The 15,701-nt window shown below is 42.6% G+C and overlaps 2 protein-coding genes across 2 annotated transcripts in view; both read right to left on the reverse strand.

Moving 5' to 3' along the window:
• NAIP (NLR family apoptosis inhibitory protein) overlaps positions 1–5,423 on the reverse strand; it is a 37,486-nt gene extending 32,063 nt beyond the window's left edge. The window contains exon 1 of the mRNA XM_019532283.1: positions 5,311–5,423. The gene's annotated coding sequence lies outside the window, so the exon portion shown is untranslated. The remainder of the gene's footprint in view (positions 1–5,310) is intronic.
• A 4,893-nt stretch (positions 5,424–10,316) lies between these two features.
• LOC109307692 (baculoviral IAP repeat-containing protein 1-like) overlaps positions 10,317–15,701 on the reverse strand; it is a 28,361-nt gene continuing 22,976 nt past the window's right edge. The window contains 3 exon segments of the mRNA XM_019531708.1: positions 10,317–11,065; positions 12,759–12,923; positions 14,482–14,568. Coding sequence (XP_019387253.1) covers positions 10,701–11,065; positions 12,759–12,923; positions 14,482–14,568 — 617 coding nt within the window. The 3' untranslated portion in view covers positions 10,317–10,700.

Consider the following 15,701-nt stretch of genomic DNA (forward strand, 5'->3'; position numbering starts at 1 on the left):
ATATATATATATATCACAGTCATGAAAATTTACAATTGGAATAGCTAAAATTTCAGCAGTAAGTCATTGCACAACTTAAACTACAGGCTGCACTCCCAGCACCACCAACAATAAAGCTATTCAGAACAAAGTCAGTGGCCTTTGCTCTGCTCAACCACTTACTACCAAAACATAGAGTTTAGCTTAAACCTGTACCAGGGGTATCAAACAGTTCACAGGCCGGATCTGGCCCATGGAGCCTTTCTGGGTCACCAGACTACCAGCCAGTCACCAAGAGTTGGGGGCATCACCTATTGCAGAATCCAGGGCCCTTGGACCCTGCTGGACACAGTGATCAGTGGCAGGATTGCAAGCAAGGACCAATACAGCCCTGGTCACCCTCCAGCCTCTGCCCCATCTGCACTGCTGTGGCCCTATCTCTTCCTCAGCTGGACCTGCCACATGCCCTGTGCTGGAACCAGAGCTGCTGCAGCTGCTGTTGCCAGATATGAAGAAATCCCCTCCCCCTCTCTCAGGTCAGCCCAAGTGACCCCTCTCTCTCCTGGCTTTTTTTCTGGTTCAGGCTGGTCAATCAGGTGAGCTGGCCAGATAAGACTCCTAGGGGAAGGGGGCAGCTCTCTCTTCCTTTCGGCAGACATTTTGAAAGCTGCAAGCAAATGCCCCAGACTGCTGCCCACTGACTTTCTGTAAGTAAAAACCTGGAAACTAGCCAGAAGTTAGGAATTATGTCTAGGCCAGTCTCATCTTAAAAGGGTCATTATACTCAGCCTTTATATGACTCAAGTTGCTTATGTTTGTTCAAAATGTATTCTGACTTCTAATAGAATCCCTGCCACCCCTACCCCCCCCCCCAATCAATAAAGATGTCAGGTCAGGTTACAGCTTGCCTTGCTGCGTTACTGAGGAGGGACGCTTTCTACTCCCAGCTTGGCCAGTAGAATTTGTCTTTTTATTTTCCCTTTTATTTTATTCTACCTGATGCTGTCTTGGGATGCTTTGGACTGAAAGAAGTACCCAGAAATACTACTGTAGGAAAACCACCCCCAAGGTTCACAGAGTCTGTGTGCCCCGGGCTGCACAGAGCCCTGCCAGAGACCAGTGCCTGGGTGGTGTCAGTGTTACCCCAGGCTTGCGGGTGTTCTCCAAAAAGCGGGACAGCTAGCTGTAGGTTCCCTGAGGGAGACTCCCAAAATGAGGCTTTTTGTGCCTGGCACAGTGAGGGGGGTGGCTTTGTGTAGTAGCACCCCCTACTGTGTCACCACACCATGTGCCCCAGGTTGGATCTGGCCCCCCAAAAAGCCCCATGATCCAGATCTGGGCTGGGACACAGGGTGAGTTTGATACCATTGACCTATACAATGCTTAGCTCAATAAATTTCATTCTAATAGTCCTAAAGACTGTGGACAGAATAATAATTGAAACATCTCAAATGCTTTTGAAATGTTTCAAAGGCATAAGTGTACAAACATAAAACTGTCTTTGAAAGGTCCAAAAGCAGCTGAAGCATTCCAAAATAGCATCTCTTGAAAGGAGGCTCCTTTCTCTGGATCCTTAAGGAATGCATCACCATCTGAGCAGATGCAGTTGTAGTATACAGCTCAGCTGTCCACAGTGGATCTGGTGGTGTGCTTTAGGATGAAAGATGATGGTACGGAGGAAGCTGTAGTGGCCAGCTGGTTTCCTATACAATGTGGTGGTGATGTGGCCATTGTAAAGGAAAAATTTAAAGTTTCACTTTACAATGACCACATTGTACTGGGGTATCCAATAAATGAATATGCTGGGTGGAATATTCAAAAGTCAGTTTGATGGAGGGCTGAAAGATCTCTAGCTAATGGACTGGAGGTTAAGCACCACTGTCCTGAAGCATACCCTATTGCCACTGTTGGAGACAGGATACTGAGCAAGATGGACTATTGGTCTGACCCAATTTGGCTTTTCTTATGTTCTTATTCCAAGTCCAGGTTTCTAGGAGGTGGAAGCAGTAAATACGCTCCTGTGTTTCTGGATTTCCTCTCTGTTTATTTTCCTTTCTGTTAGACTTGGGGTTCTATTGGAATTCCCTTGGGAATTGGTCTATTGGTCAGGAGTTTGTAAAACTGTGCTTTACAACATGGAGTTGTAAAACTATTAAGAACTTCAAAGTAGTCTTACCCCAGAGTTATAGTCTATATTTGCTTGTATTTATCAAGGCATTCCTACTTCATGTTAATAGGGATGCAAGAATGCAAGAATGCATACATTTCTAATACACATTTTAATCAGGTAAAACTCATTGATTAACAAGTAAGTATAGCTGCCAGTTGCATGCCTTAGTCTTGGCTGCTGCAACACTAGGAACCCACTCTCCAGCCCTGATCTCTCCTTTTGTACTCCAGTACGAGTGGAAGGAGAGAGATGGAGGAGCTTGAGGCTGCAGTTAGGGAGGCCTAGCAGTGGGGAGGTAGGGAGCCCCCACTATTACCTGGATTACAGGTAAACTTCCAGAATGGCTGTTGATAAGAGAGTTAAAAGATAATAGGTTTACAGCCCAACTTTTTATTGCTTTGTCACAGGATTAGCCCTGCCAAGAGGTAGAGGCACCCAGAGGCTAGTTAGCCTGCCCCCACTCCATCTCTTCCATACTGCCACCTGGCGTTTCCACTGCCACGTCTCGATGGAATAAGTACATCGACCAGAAGCATCTCAAGCCATGGAATGGTGTTTTTTCCTTTGGACCACCTGGCTCCACCTTACGCTCTGTGTTTGTCTAGACCCTGACCCTCTCAGTCTTCGCCTATGTACTCTGGCTGCTACCTTCAGTCCTAACCCCCTTATTCTGGCCTCAGCTTCTCAGCAGCAGCTGCACAGCTGAGGCTTTAAGCCCCCACAGTCTTTGTTCTGGCCCTTTGGCCTCAAAGACATTAAATTCTCTCTCCCTCTCTCCTCCTGTCTCTGGGCCTTCTCATTGTAAGCAGTGCTCATCTTCCTTCCTTCCTTAAGCCGAAAGGGGATTAAAGTTCACAGGGCATTTTAGGGTGCTTACAATACAGCCTCCAAACCTTCCCTCACATGCATTGCCAATCCCTCAGTTCTTACCAGCCTGACTCCAATGAAAATACTGCCTCTCCATGTACTCAGAACCAACAAGAACAAAATTAACTTAAATCTTTCTCCTTCTGTATCTGTTCGAAGGAAAAAAGAAAAAGAAATTCTCCAGCCTTATATACCAGGGCTCCTCTTACTGTGCTCCTAGATACTGTCGTGGCCTGCCTGGGAGCTCTACCTCCTCCCCAGCCAGGGCTACAGTGCCCCCTCTAGCTTGAAGGCAAGCCTTTTATTCATACAAGCCCCTCCCTTTCTGGCCAGCCAGACCTATCACCGAGCCACAGCACAGGGCAGGGGCAGGCAATTATTTCGGGTGGAGGGCCACTTACCCGGTTTTGGCAAGATGTTGAGGGCCTCATGGGTAGCCCCACCCCTTGGCAGGTGCCCCACCCCCTGGTCACCATCTTGGGACCAATGTCCCAATGTTTTGGAACAAGTGTCACAGGGCTGCACCAGCAGGGAGAGGGGGAAGCTGGCCTGGCTCCATAGAGCACCTGCCAGCTGGGACCCCACGCTCCTGCCAGCCTGATCTGGGCCCTGCCAGCTCTGACCCTGAGGCAGTGTTGCAGGTCCTCTGCTCCTGCTGACTCTCCGCCCCAACCCCTTGCTTGCTGGCGCTGAGTGGAGGGAAAAGCAGCTCCTCACCCACCCCATGGCTGGCGCTCCCTGCTGCAGGCGCTCGCAGCCCATATGGGGCTGTCTGGAGCAGGCACAGGCAGTCCCAGGCAGGCTGTGAGCAGCTGCAGCACGGGGCACCAGCCACATGGCGAGCGAGGGGCCACTCTTCCCCACATTCAGCATCAGCTTGTAACCCAGCCCCTGGATCTGGCCCACGGGCCATATTTGCCCACCCCTGGCATAGGGGCTTCTCATTAGTCCCTACAGCCCTGCCAGCTGCCTCCTCATTGCCTGCAATCCCTAGTTAGTTCAGCACCCCCGTGGGGCAGAGATACTGGCAGTTGCAGGCACGTTGTGCCTTCTCCCTTCCAGTGGTCCAGTGTCCAAGGTTCATCCAGTGATCACCTGGGAATAAGCTTTGGGCCCTCCTGCTTTAGCCACGCTTCTGAAGTTTGACTTAGGCCCCTTGGAAATGAACAAGTCTGGCAACATGGCCACCACCACCCCTACCACAGGCCTCAAAAGTTTCCAAGCCTGTCTCACTTAAATGTTTGTGGAGTTACCTGCGTCCACACCCAGAGTTCCTAATTTTTCAATTGACGAAACTAATAGCACCTACAACTATGACAGCCCTGCTGTAAATTCAGATCATAGCTTTTGTTCCTCCAAACAATGCCGTAAAAGATGTGTCAGATTCTGGCTAAAGGAAACGCCACTGTCTTTAATGTCTGGTATATCTTAATTCAGCTTGGGGCTTTTCTCTTCACAGATATGGGTACCTTTAGAAATACTTACCATAAAAAAATATAGAAATAAAAATAATTTTAGGCACAAACAAAGGGACATTTGATTGAACAAAAAAATGTCCCTTTGTGATTTAGCTTAATTTAATCTTTCTCCTGTTTTTTCCTGTTCCTTTTCCTAACATGGATATACATACACACAGGTATGCTTCTCCTAGACACATTTAGAAACTTTGTTTCATTTGCCTTCCCTACTAAATTCCAAATGCAGTATAATATTTCATTGTACCTGTGGATGGAAATTACAAATAGTATCCATTTAATGAACATACTAGAAAATCACAATGTATTCAATAACTGATACGCAGCTGTCCTACGCAAGCTAAGAGGGCACCATGCAACTAGTCCTAACTGCCCACTCAAGCTCTTTGAAGCCTTCCCTGAAAATACAGCCACATCTTCTAACAATATGCAAACAGCACGCTGCAGCATGCTTCCCCACTTGGCAAGGCAAAACATAGGATGCAACATGTGTCAGACTTAGAATGAGACCCCAAAATGTATTTGCATAGGAAACTTACCATGAGATTCATTCCTTTGGTATAAATGACACTTTCTAGAACCCCTTATGATTCTTTAATTCCAGCTGAAATAATTTTCAGCAGCAAAAGCAAGGGAACATCAAATTCATGTGAAACCAAATACTTTGGAATCCTAAAAGGTAGGCTTCTGCAAGAGGCATGCCTTGGATTTAAACACTAATAAGTGAACACTGTTTCAGAAAATGATGGGGAAAGACCCTCAGGCAAACAGACTTAAGTTACAGTCATTCTATGAAAATTATTTTAGCACACCATTTACCTCCTTCCAGATGCTCCAGAAGATTCCCGGGACCTACTTCTTAGAAAGACATCACGACAGGTTTATCTGGAAAAATTCATAACCTTGTCAAGCCTTGTGATCAAAACACAAACATGAAGTATTTCCCAATCTGTGTGGAGAAACTGCAAGTTACTTATTAGAAAATGTTAGCACACAGGAACTTCCTAATTGTGAAATGAACGGACGGACAACCGGGGCAAAGTTTCTCTCTCACCATTTAACAATAAGCAAAGTCACACAGGAAAAAAGGAAGGAAAGAGGCATACAAAGTACATGTGTTGGGGGAGGGTGTTCATAGAGAGGGTCAGCAGTTAGAACAAGATAAATCTTGTTGTGTTTTCTCTACTTTTCTCTGACCACTACTTATCTGCCTCTAAATATAAGAAACAACTTATCTGAATCTAGTAAGAACATCATGGCTTTTCTTTCTTCATCTTACATTTCATCCACTAATATTCTCTACTTCTCTGTTAATTCTTTGGTTGATCACTCACTTCATAGTCTTCTGCCCTTTCTTTCAACTTGTAGGCTATCAAGTAGTACACTAAATTGATTTTATGCCTGCCAGCCATGTGATGGACTACCTAATACTGCGGCAAATCCAGTAAACCAAAAAATACATAATGGTGTAAAGTAACAGCTGGTGACGTTCATACATTCCTACAAATTACAGGGAGTGGGGAGGGAGAACCGGTGAATCCCAAGTAAGAAAAGACATTTGCTGAGAAAGGAAGTGCTCCCTCCAGAGCACTGTTCTTACTTGAGCTGTAAAAAGTAATACTGAATATCCTTGACAGTGGTAGTCAAAAAACCTACTTTAATTGTTCTCACACTGCTGTGGAAAGGAATGAGAAGGAAAGGATTCAGGGTTATTATTATCCAGACCACAACAAATTTAAAGGTGGATCTGGCAGACTGCAAACATCTTTTCAGTTCCAGCTTCTCCATTTTGCTGCCTCAAAATGAGTATGAATTTCTTGACAAGCCATTTTTGCATCAGAAAATGTGCTCTAATCAAATCAAAACTCAAACATTTTGAAAAAATATAACAAAGAAAACCCCACATATATGAGACTGGCTAATAGTCTGCTGGTTAGGGTGCTCCCTTGGGATGTAAGAAACACCTGATTCAAACAGAGCCTTCAGTTTTGGGGAATTTTGTATCTCCCCTAAATCCTAAACAGGTGCCCTCATGACCAGTTATTTTTGGATTAGCAGCTTTACCACATACCCAGGGCCTCTGAGTTTAAAAAAAAAGCCCCCACTCAGCAGGTGCTGCCGGGTGGGGGAAGTGGGGGCCATCCCTGCTGCCCCCCCCACTTCCCTATACTACATGGGGGGGATCTACATGAGCCCCCCAAGCCTCTCCCCTGCTCCCCCAACTCTCCCCCCCACAGGTGCCCTGCCTGGTCCAGCTCAGGCCCTTTAAGAAAAAAACCAAAAAACAAAAAACCCCCCAAACTTACCACTCCTGCTGGCAGGGGCAATCCCCACTGCCCTCCATTGCCCCACATCACATGGGGGGCTCTGCATCTGGCAGCACCTGGTGAGCACCAGGGCTTTTCTTTAAAGTACCAGGAGCTAGGGTGGGCAGGGGCAGCCATGGTGGGGGCGAGGGGGTAAGGGGGGCTGGGAGACCAGAGGGAGCTGGCAGGGGTCCCCACATGGTCCGCTTGCACCTCCCCCAGCCCCTAGTACTTACCAGCTCAGCATTGGCTGCAGCCACTGGGGACTGCCCAAATCATCAAAGCTCTCTGAATCTTTTCTGAAGATTTGGAGAGCTCTGAATCAATTCAGATGTTTAAATTGGTCCTGATTCAATTCAGATTCAGAGATTTGGCCACCTAATCAAGCCAAATTTCCTCCAAATCGAATCACCACCCAAAGCTTCACATAGCCCTAGGACTTGGGCCCACTATGATCAGAGTATGTTAATACTTCCTCTTATGAGAGGTGGCGAGTACTAGCCAGACACATACAACAGTGCAACCAGTGCTACAGAAACCATTGCTGACTTATCTTACTTTCATGCATGAGACAGAATCTACACAACCCTGAGCTGATGCTTTACAGTGAGCAGATATTCTCTGGTGTGTGGCAAAGTGAGCCAGGTAGGGTAGGCAAGGCTGGCACCAGCAGCTATACCTAGGGTCCTAGGGGCCTCCCAGGCCAGCAGTGGTGCTGAGCTGGCTGCTGGCCAGCAGCCAGAGTGTGGCTCTGGCTGAACAGGTTCCCTTTCTGGTGGTGCACACTGCTGCCATGGATCTCCTGGTGTCAAAAAACCCCACCACACTGCTAATTAGCAGCATGATGAATGAGTGCACATGTGCCATGTGCAGTTTGCAGCACCTCAAACTGCTCTGAGGTGCCACAAACTGCATATGTGCGCTCGTCAAGACGTGTCCCTAAGCTTCATAGTGGCACAGCTTCGTGCCCAGAAGCAACATTTTAGCCACCTATTTTTTTGTCAAAATGTCATTTTAAGTGTTTAATAGGGCCAAGCATGATTTTTATGAATCATTCACTTCAGTTTAAGCATCTTGGTCTTTTCTTATTTTAGTTCCTTCACTGAAGTATGAAATGAGACTCATTTAAAGAAGGTTTTTAAAATGACATTATTCAACCATCATTTCAGATCCTGACTTTTTAGTGATATCTGTAAAGGGACTCACTGAGTTTTTGCTACCTCTCAAACCATGAAACACAGCCATGAAACACAACTGCCACACACTTCTCTATCATTAACTAATTATATCAATGGTTTAAATTATTGTTGCAATTCATTTTAAAAAGCTGTATTAATTTTAAAGCATAAACTGCCATATTTTTTATTCCAAATGTTTTCCAGGTTCAAGTACCAGTATTTCAAAACTAGCTTAGATAAAAATCAGCAAACCTCTGACTTTTTACAGGATCTCTCATAGGTGACAAGGGCAACATACAATAGTGAAAAGTAAGTATTTGTCACCTTCCCAGCTTTCAAACTCCTTGGTCACAAAAATGGCCTTCTCAATAGAAGCAGATGCACATACTCGGGTTTTGTGCCTGTGTCTAGCAGCACTGTCCCAGATATGTCAGTTGTAAGAAGGGATCCTGGTTTTCTCTGATAAAAAAAAAATCCCCAATTTTTGAATTTAAATAAGTAACCCAAAATCCACAATTATCTATATTTTAGTGGTGTTTCATTTCAATCATGAATAAATGTGGATTTTGGGTTATTCTTTTTAACTGAAGATTGGGGATTTTTTTTAAAAAAGAGAGACAAATGGGATCCCTGGTCATAAACATTCTAATTAAAAATTCCCCTCAAGCCTCTGAGGTTTATAAAGTGGCATTCAGGATCAGAAGTAGGAAGTTTCCGATATGAAAGACACAAGCAATAAGACCTATTCCACATCTAGTTTTTATATGGTTAACTGCTAGTTAGGGATATGAACTTTATTAGTAACAGCAAGTTACATTGGTATAAAAGTGCCTTATTTGAATATAGTTTATTTTAATTCCCATAGGGGAATAACTGTACCAGTATAAGGAACTTTTGTAAGACATGGGCTTCTTTTCTGATGCTGCCATTAGTAAGGAAGATTTTAGAATAGAAGGCTAAGATTACTCAGACAACTATTTAAGTAACACTAACAATAGCTCTGACTGTTGTAGGTAAAGACACATAGATATTGCAGGGTTCTGTCCTATAACCCTGGGCAGTAAGAAAAAAGACTAGCAATTGAGGGTGAAGGGCCTGAGGCCCCTTAAAGTTGTAGTACTAAAGTGGTTGTGTGGGTTCAAGGTACAAGGATGGCTCCCATGGCCACTAATATTCAAAGGAATCCAGTGCTGAACAGATGGGGTGGATTTGCATCCTGCACAAAATCTGCATGGACAACCACTCAAAAAGGCCAGGTGTTCCTTTTTAAGGAAAAGAAGAATTCTCAATTGTACAAAAAAGGTGTCCCTGTTCGTGTCATGGTTTTGTACTTCAAGAAGTTCAAAGTAAAACTGCCTATACAAAAACCTATTTTCTAGCTAAAAAAAAGAAGTCATTTCACAAACAGTCATTGAACACTAACATATGTAATGAAGGCTATGCTGGAAGTAACTAGTCAAGGAAGTGAGTATAGGTTTTTTTATGAACTACACTGTGCAGAGTTTCTTCCTGAATTTCAGCTATGAGGTTTTGGAAATGAAATAAAGGATAGACATTGTGTCCACATGCCTTTCACTCCAAGCCTCATTTAGCTGACTATCTTGCCCTATACAATTCAAAAAAGAAGACTTTCAAAGAAAGATTTTCAGCAGTAGAAGAGTATTGATTAGTATGACTGCACCTTTTGATCCACATGTTTCTGTAAAGCTAGAACATGTTTGCCCTTTTAAGCACTGCATGAATAAGTATACTACTCAAGGTTACTTAAGCGTTGCTCAGATCAGCAGGCCATTAGTTTCTACCCTGTGGTGGTATATTGGAGTGACAGTATTTGAAACATGAGACTTATTTCCCCTTGTCCTGTCTTTTGTTTCCCTCAGGCATACATATACACACACCCCTTGAACTGCACCCTATTACCAAAGAACTACCCAAATTAAGTCATTCAGAATAAGTTATAGAATCAGAAAATGAGGGTTGGAAGGGACCTCAGGAGGTCACCTAGTTCAATCCCCTGCTCAAAAGCAGGACGAGCCCCAACTATATTGCCCCAGCCAGGGTTTTGTCTAGCTGGGTCTTGAAAACCTCCAAGGATGGAGACTCTACCAACTCTCTGGGTAACCTGTTCCAGTGCTTCACTGTCCTCCTAGTGAGAGAGTTTTTTCTAATATCCAACCTAAATTTGTAATAGTTTCAAGGCTTTGCAACCATAGCTTTAAGACATTGTTTTAAAAAAAAAAAAAGAAAAAGCCTAGAAGAATGTGAGATTCTTGCCAGTCATCACTGGGGAAGTGCACTGTGTGCATGAACCAAACAGTGATTCAGAGAGAACGATTTCAATAACTTTCTGGTATCCATCTTTATTCCCAGCAGTTATAGCCCATTCTGTTTTTTAAATAAAGATAACTCAGTATTTCATTTAGTTTTTTTTTTTATAGCATGCAATTGTATCACTTAGGTACAAATCTCCACACAATTATATTTGTAATAGACTCAATGAAAGCTAAAGTTTTTAACTCTTGTATTAATTCCTCCTGCCAAGTACATGAAAGGGACTACTCATAAATTAATGTAAGCAGAAGATAGGACTCAAAATATGTTTCATAAGAGACTACTAAAATTATATATGCAAAAGATGCTGTGGTGTTTGCATCTCCTTAAAGCAGAAGAAAAAATGCAATGGTTTCCCGCAGTTTCTGTTAACTGCCCATGACTTCAGTTTTTTTCATTCTTGTAAAATTGGTGAGAGTGGTAAGCTCCATTGCCAATATAATTTTAAACTCTTGGACTGGGGATGCTGTTCTTTCATGGTATTAAACATTTTAAGGTCTTCTTCATCAAGCAGCCAGCCCCACATCTGGACAGTCACAAGGCTGGAGAGCCTAGACACACACTGAACAAATGACGTCACTGTTGCTGCTTGTGATTTGATTTGATGTGTATACATGCGGTTGATATTCAGTTCCTTTAAGCTGGGCATGTTGGAAAGCATTTGGAAGAAGTTTGTCCAACCAGCCTCTGTAACATTGTGATCTGATGACAGTGAGAGATTTTCAAGCTTTTGGAAACCTCCAATACTTGCTACCTCTGCTGCAAAAATAAAATAAATAAGTGTATAATAAAAAGATCAGTCAGTACAAAACATTAACCATTCTTTTTTTAAAAAAGAGTGAATATGTTCTAGCCCTACATGTGAGACTATATTACCATATCTTCTTACATATCACTCACCCCAAAATAAAACACATGCTTTGTTTTTGTGGAAAGCAGAAGAGAGAGCGAGAAAGATTTTTTCAGTATCATGGCCAACTGTGCGACAGAGTAAATCCTCCTGGAAATACAAAGTGTCCAGGAAGTGTGGCATCCCAGGAGCCAGTCTGGGTGACGCAGCAGGAACTTCCTGGAGTAGCAGGACAGCAAACAAGGCTAAACACTAGCCAGGCGTGGGCAGTTATATTGGGCAGAGGGCCGTTTACTGAGTTTTGGCAAGCCATCAAGGGCTGCATGATAGGCAGCACAAGCAGATATATATTAATTTTCTAAATGTTTTAGGGGTCCCACAGGCCAGAAAGAATGGCCTGGCAGGCTGCATTTTGCCCACCCCTGCACTAGGTCGTTGTGAGCCCAATACCAAGACTGCTACTTCTTTACTGCAAACTAGTTCTATATATAATTCCTATCAATAACAAGGAGGTGACTTCCACACAACAAGCATCATCAAGATACTACTAGCCAGTAGCCAGCTCAGTTGCTGCCTCAAGCACAAGATACTCCCTCAGCAGTGGTTGAGAAGATTAGCACTGGACTCTACCCCTGCTCTTTGCAGTCCTAGACAGAAGTAGCACTCATCTTGGCAGCCACTCCAGCCTTCTTTTTCAGCAAAATTATACACTCCGATGTTGGAGAGCTGATTGGGGGGAGGGAAGAGGGGGAGTGCATGTGGCATGCAAATAAATATGGTAATTAATTGATATTTGGCTCTGTAAAGTGAGACCCACATCGCTGCTGCCTTTCTAAGCAAATGCAATGAGTCAATTGACAAATCAAAGATAAGTAAGTTGGACATCACTGAAATCAGGACACACATTTTTTGGTCTACTAATCTTCTCAACTAAAAAGCACATCCATTTTAGATGCTATCGAGGCATACACTACCACAAAACTGGGTGTCTAGAAACCAAGGATGAGACCACAGCCTAAAGGAAGGGGTCTTTCCCTTGTTTTTAAATAATCATCATCATCATTATTATTCCCCTGTGAGCAATTAAATTATTTGGCTAATATCTTATAAATATCATGCAAGAAATGGGCCTTGAGAAGATATTTAAGAGAGCAGAGGGAGGAGAATTCCTGCATCAATTGACAAAGGTATTTCCTGCCTGCAAGCAGCATGACATATGTTTCTGGGAATGACTGGCTAGGGAGGCCTTACAGGTGAGGAGAAGACACTTGGGCTTGATATAGTGAGGAAGGAGGGCAATTCAAAGAGAAGGCCAATATAGGCAGGACCTGAAATCCTGTGCCTAGACCTAGAATTTCAGCACCATGATTCTGTGTGGGTGGGGTGAAGAGAAGCAATGTACCTTCACAGAGCCCAAAGCAGAAGTAGCATCTTTTAAAAAAGCTACTTAAAACATAACCAGCAAAGAAGTTATCCATTTAGCCACTTTAAAACAATTGTAAGTGGAAGAATAATTTCTCCTGAAGAAACATTTTCCCTGCTGGGAATGGCTAGTTCATAGAATTAATGATTTTGATTTAAAAAAAAAACAACACAACTCACCTATTTCCATTAGGCTCTCATCATTCAAAGAGTGAACAAATGAAAAGACTCTGAGATGTGGCAGATATGGACACTGCTGAACAATCAGCTTGGCTGCATGCCTTATTCCATTCCCAAGAGGGAGGTTGAGCTCTTCCAGGTTTACAAGACATCCTAATGCAGATGTTGCTGAAGGAATGAAAAAAAAATATTCCCACTGTGCTCTCATATGAAGACAGGCATATGGATCAGACTACATATTTCTAAGGACACTTGTTACCACCTGTTGGTGATAATGGCCAGACTCTTTAGAAAATTTCAAAGAAAAGTATATACAGCAGGTAATTAGGGTGTGGATAGTTTTCAGCAAAATTTCTACCCAGAAGAAGATACGCCTCCAAGGGCATCCCCTGGGGTTTTCTGGGAGGTAAAGGAAGGGACCGTTTCTCCTGCAGACTTAGGGTGCCACTGAAAAGGAAGTTATATGTAAACCATTTCCAAATCCATGATTACCCTCTTGAAATCCCTGCTGTCACCCAATCTCCACTCCCTGCAGTTCTCCCAAGGTTTGTAGGAGGGAAATCTTGCTCTTGCAGACTTGACAGGGAATGTAGAAATGTATACCATGAGCTCTTAAAGCTTCTGAAACTTTAACTGAGACTTCATTTCTTTCAAATTTAAGCAGGAGTTGAACTTAAGCATGGGTAAAAAATAAAAGGTAACATCTGCCTGACTAAAAGCCTCCCTCCACTTCAGTCAATCAATTTTTGTTCCTTTGCCTTTTATTTCCTCAGAATTTTACTAATTCTCTGTCCCTGGACATTTTTTCAGATAAATGCACATTTACCTTCTTCTTCTTCTCCCCACTTTTTTGTGGAGATAAATCTTTCAGGCCTCCTTTAAACCTCATAAAAATAGTAAAAACAAAAAACAAAACATACACACTCACAAAAAAACAAAAAGCCCACTTTGCAAGATACCATTAAACATTTACAAACAATGTGATTCTCAAAAGGTATTGAACATCTACACAGATCAAAACCACTGCCATAATTCAACTGTCTCGGGACCCTGAATAAACTCAGCTGAGCTTTGGTTCCAAGGACTCCTAGGTACAGGTTTCCCTCGCTTTATGCAGGTTCTGTATGAGCAAATTCACTCTTATGCAATGACCCTTTGTATACCAAAGATTTGTTATACGTAAGGTAAATTCACTCCTATGCAATCGGTGTAGTGGAAGCCCACAGTCAGCTGCTTTGTGTGGTGCACTGTGGGAATGATGTGCAGCAAAATATAGTCTCCTGTGTGGATCTGTGCTCCTCGCTCATAGTCTACAACACGTGTTTCTGTATTTGCCATCCCCATTATGGTAACATTCACCACCACCCTGTGCTTGTGTGTACTGTCTGCTGTTGGTGAGTACCAAAATTGTCTTGTAAAAGTGGTAGAAATGGGTCTGGGGGTCAGTACAGTCAAAGTCTTGGAACCTATCCCTATCTGTTATATTGTAAAGTGGGTTCCCTTTATGCAAATTTGAGTTATGCGCCGTTTTCCAGGTACACATGTACAGCATAAAGTGAGGAAAACCTGTATTTCAGTTCTAATCTTTAAAACTGCTTAGATTTTTCCTCCAGCAGTGTGTTATGGACTCCTATAAATGTATCTTCCACATGATATTACATTATTCTGGTATAGCAAAGACACAGGCATTAGTCTACATAAAGAATGAAAATATAAGTCATACCAAAGGCTTCAGAAGCTTTTTCATCAACAAACCATTGCTTATCAAGATCCAACACTTCGAGTAAGAGAAAATTTGGCAGAACAGCAGCTACAAAAATATAAATGAAAATGTACATTTTGATACTCAAGTGACATTTATTAAGAGAAGAATTTATTTATCTTCAAACCCATGGATGATTAGGCCTTTCCACCTTCAAAAGGAAGTTTATGTTTTTATTAAATGCTATCTATTATGATGCATCTCTGTAATTCTTGTCCTGTCAGCGAAGGCTCGAGGTATCAAATATAGTCTTCCATAGTGCTCTTATTTATGAATATAGACATGTTCTCTCAAGATCATACCATGTGTGGTTCAGAAATGACTGTAAATGTAAAATTTAGCTATTTGCCTTGCAATGCTTAAACAAGGAATGCTACCATGAGGCTTGAAAGCGTAAAAATTACACAGCTATGTTTGCACATAGGAAGAAAAGTTTATTGAGTGCAACACTAAAGGGAAGATGTTCACCAGTTGTGTGTTGAGGACACATGATGTTATATTGTCATAAAACAAACCTCGATATTTCTTAACAGGCATGCTTATGAGTCCCTTTGTCCTTTCCAATATGCTCCTTGGAAGGGTTGCCAGCCATGAAATATACAAACGTTTTCCAACATGGGTATACAATCCCATGTTCAGGCACCTAAATAAAAGTGGCTTGATTTTCAAAAAAACCCTGCAGCTTCTCTTGATGCTACAGATGCTGACAATGAAGGCGCTCATTAGTTTCCTTAACATGGATGTAGGTGCCTAGTTTTAAGACTGATTTTCAAAGTCGGACCAGAGTGCCTAATTCTTCATTTGCTTTAGTTTCCCAATTCTGTACTATAGATTTGTGTATAGTAATGCCCAAATTGTGAGACTTACATTATATTGCATCAAAGCTCCCTACTGAAGCTCCATCTTCATTCACTTAGCTGCACAGCAAACTAATTTACTGTATTGTAAAGTGTCACAATCTATACATGTAATGCTATTAGACCACAGCAAACTAATTTTTGCCACCATAAGATAGTACTGTCAGGCAAAAATAACCATGCCTAAATGCATGTGTAAACACTGACCTGGGTGTAACTGTCTTATAGTTTTTAGCAAAGACTTTATATTATTTTCTCTTTTTTTTATGTAACTGCCGCGCGGCACTCTCACATTTATGTAACCTTGAAGTAGACTGTTAATCA

The sequence above is a fragment of the Crocodylus porosus genome, unplaced genomic scaffold (genome assembly GCF_001723895.1).
Source record: "Crocodylus porosus isolate Cpor-Errol unplaced genomic scaffold, CroPor_comp1, whole genome shotgun sequence".
Lineage (NCBI taxonomy): Eukaryota > Metazoa > Chordata > Crocodylia > Crocodylidae > Crocodylus > Crocodylus porosus.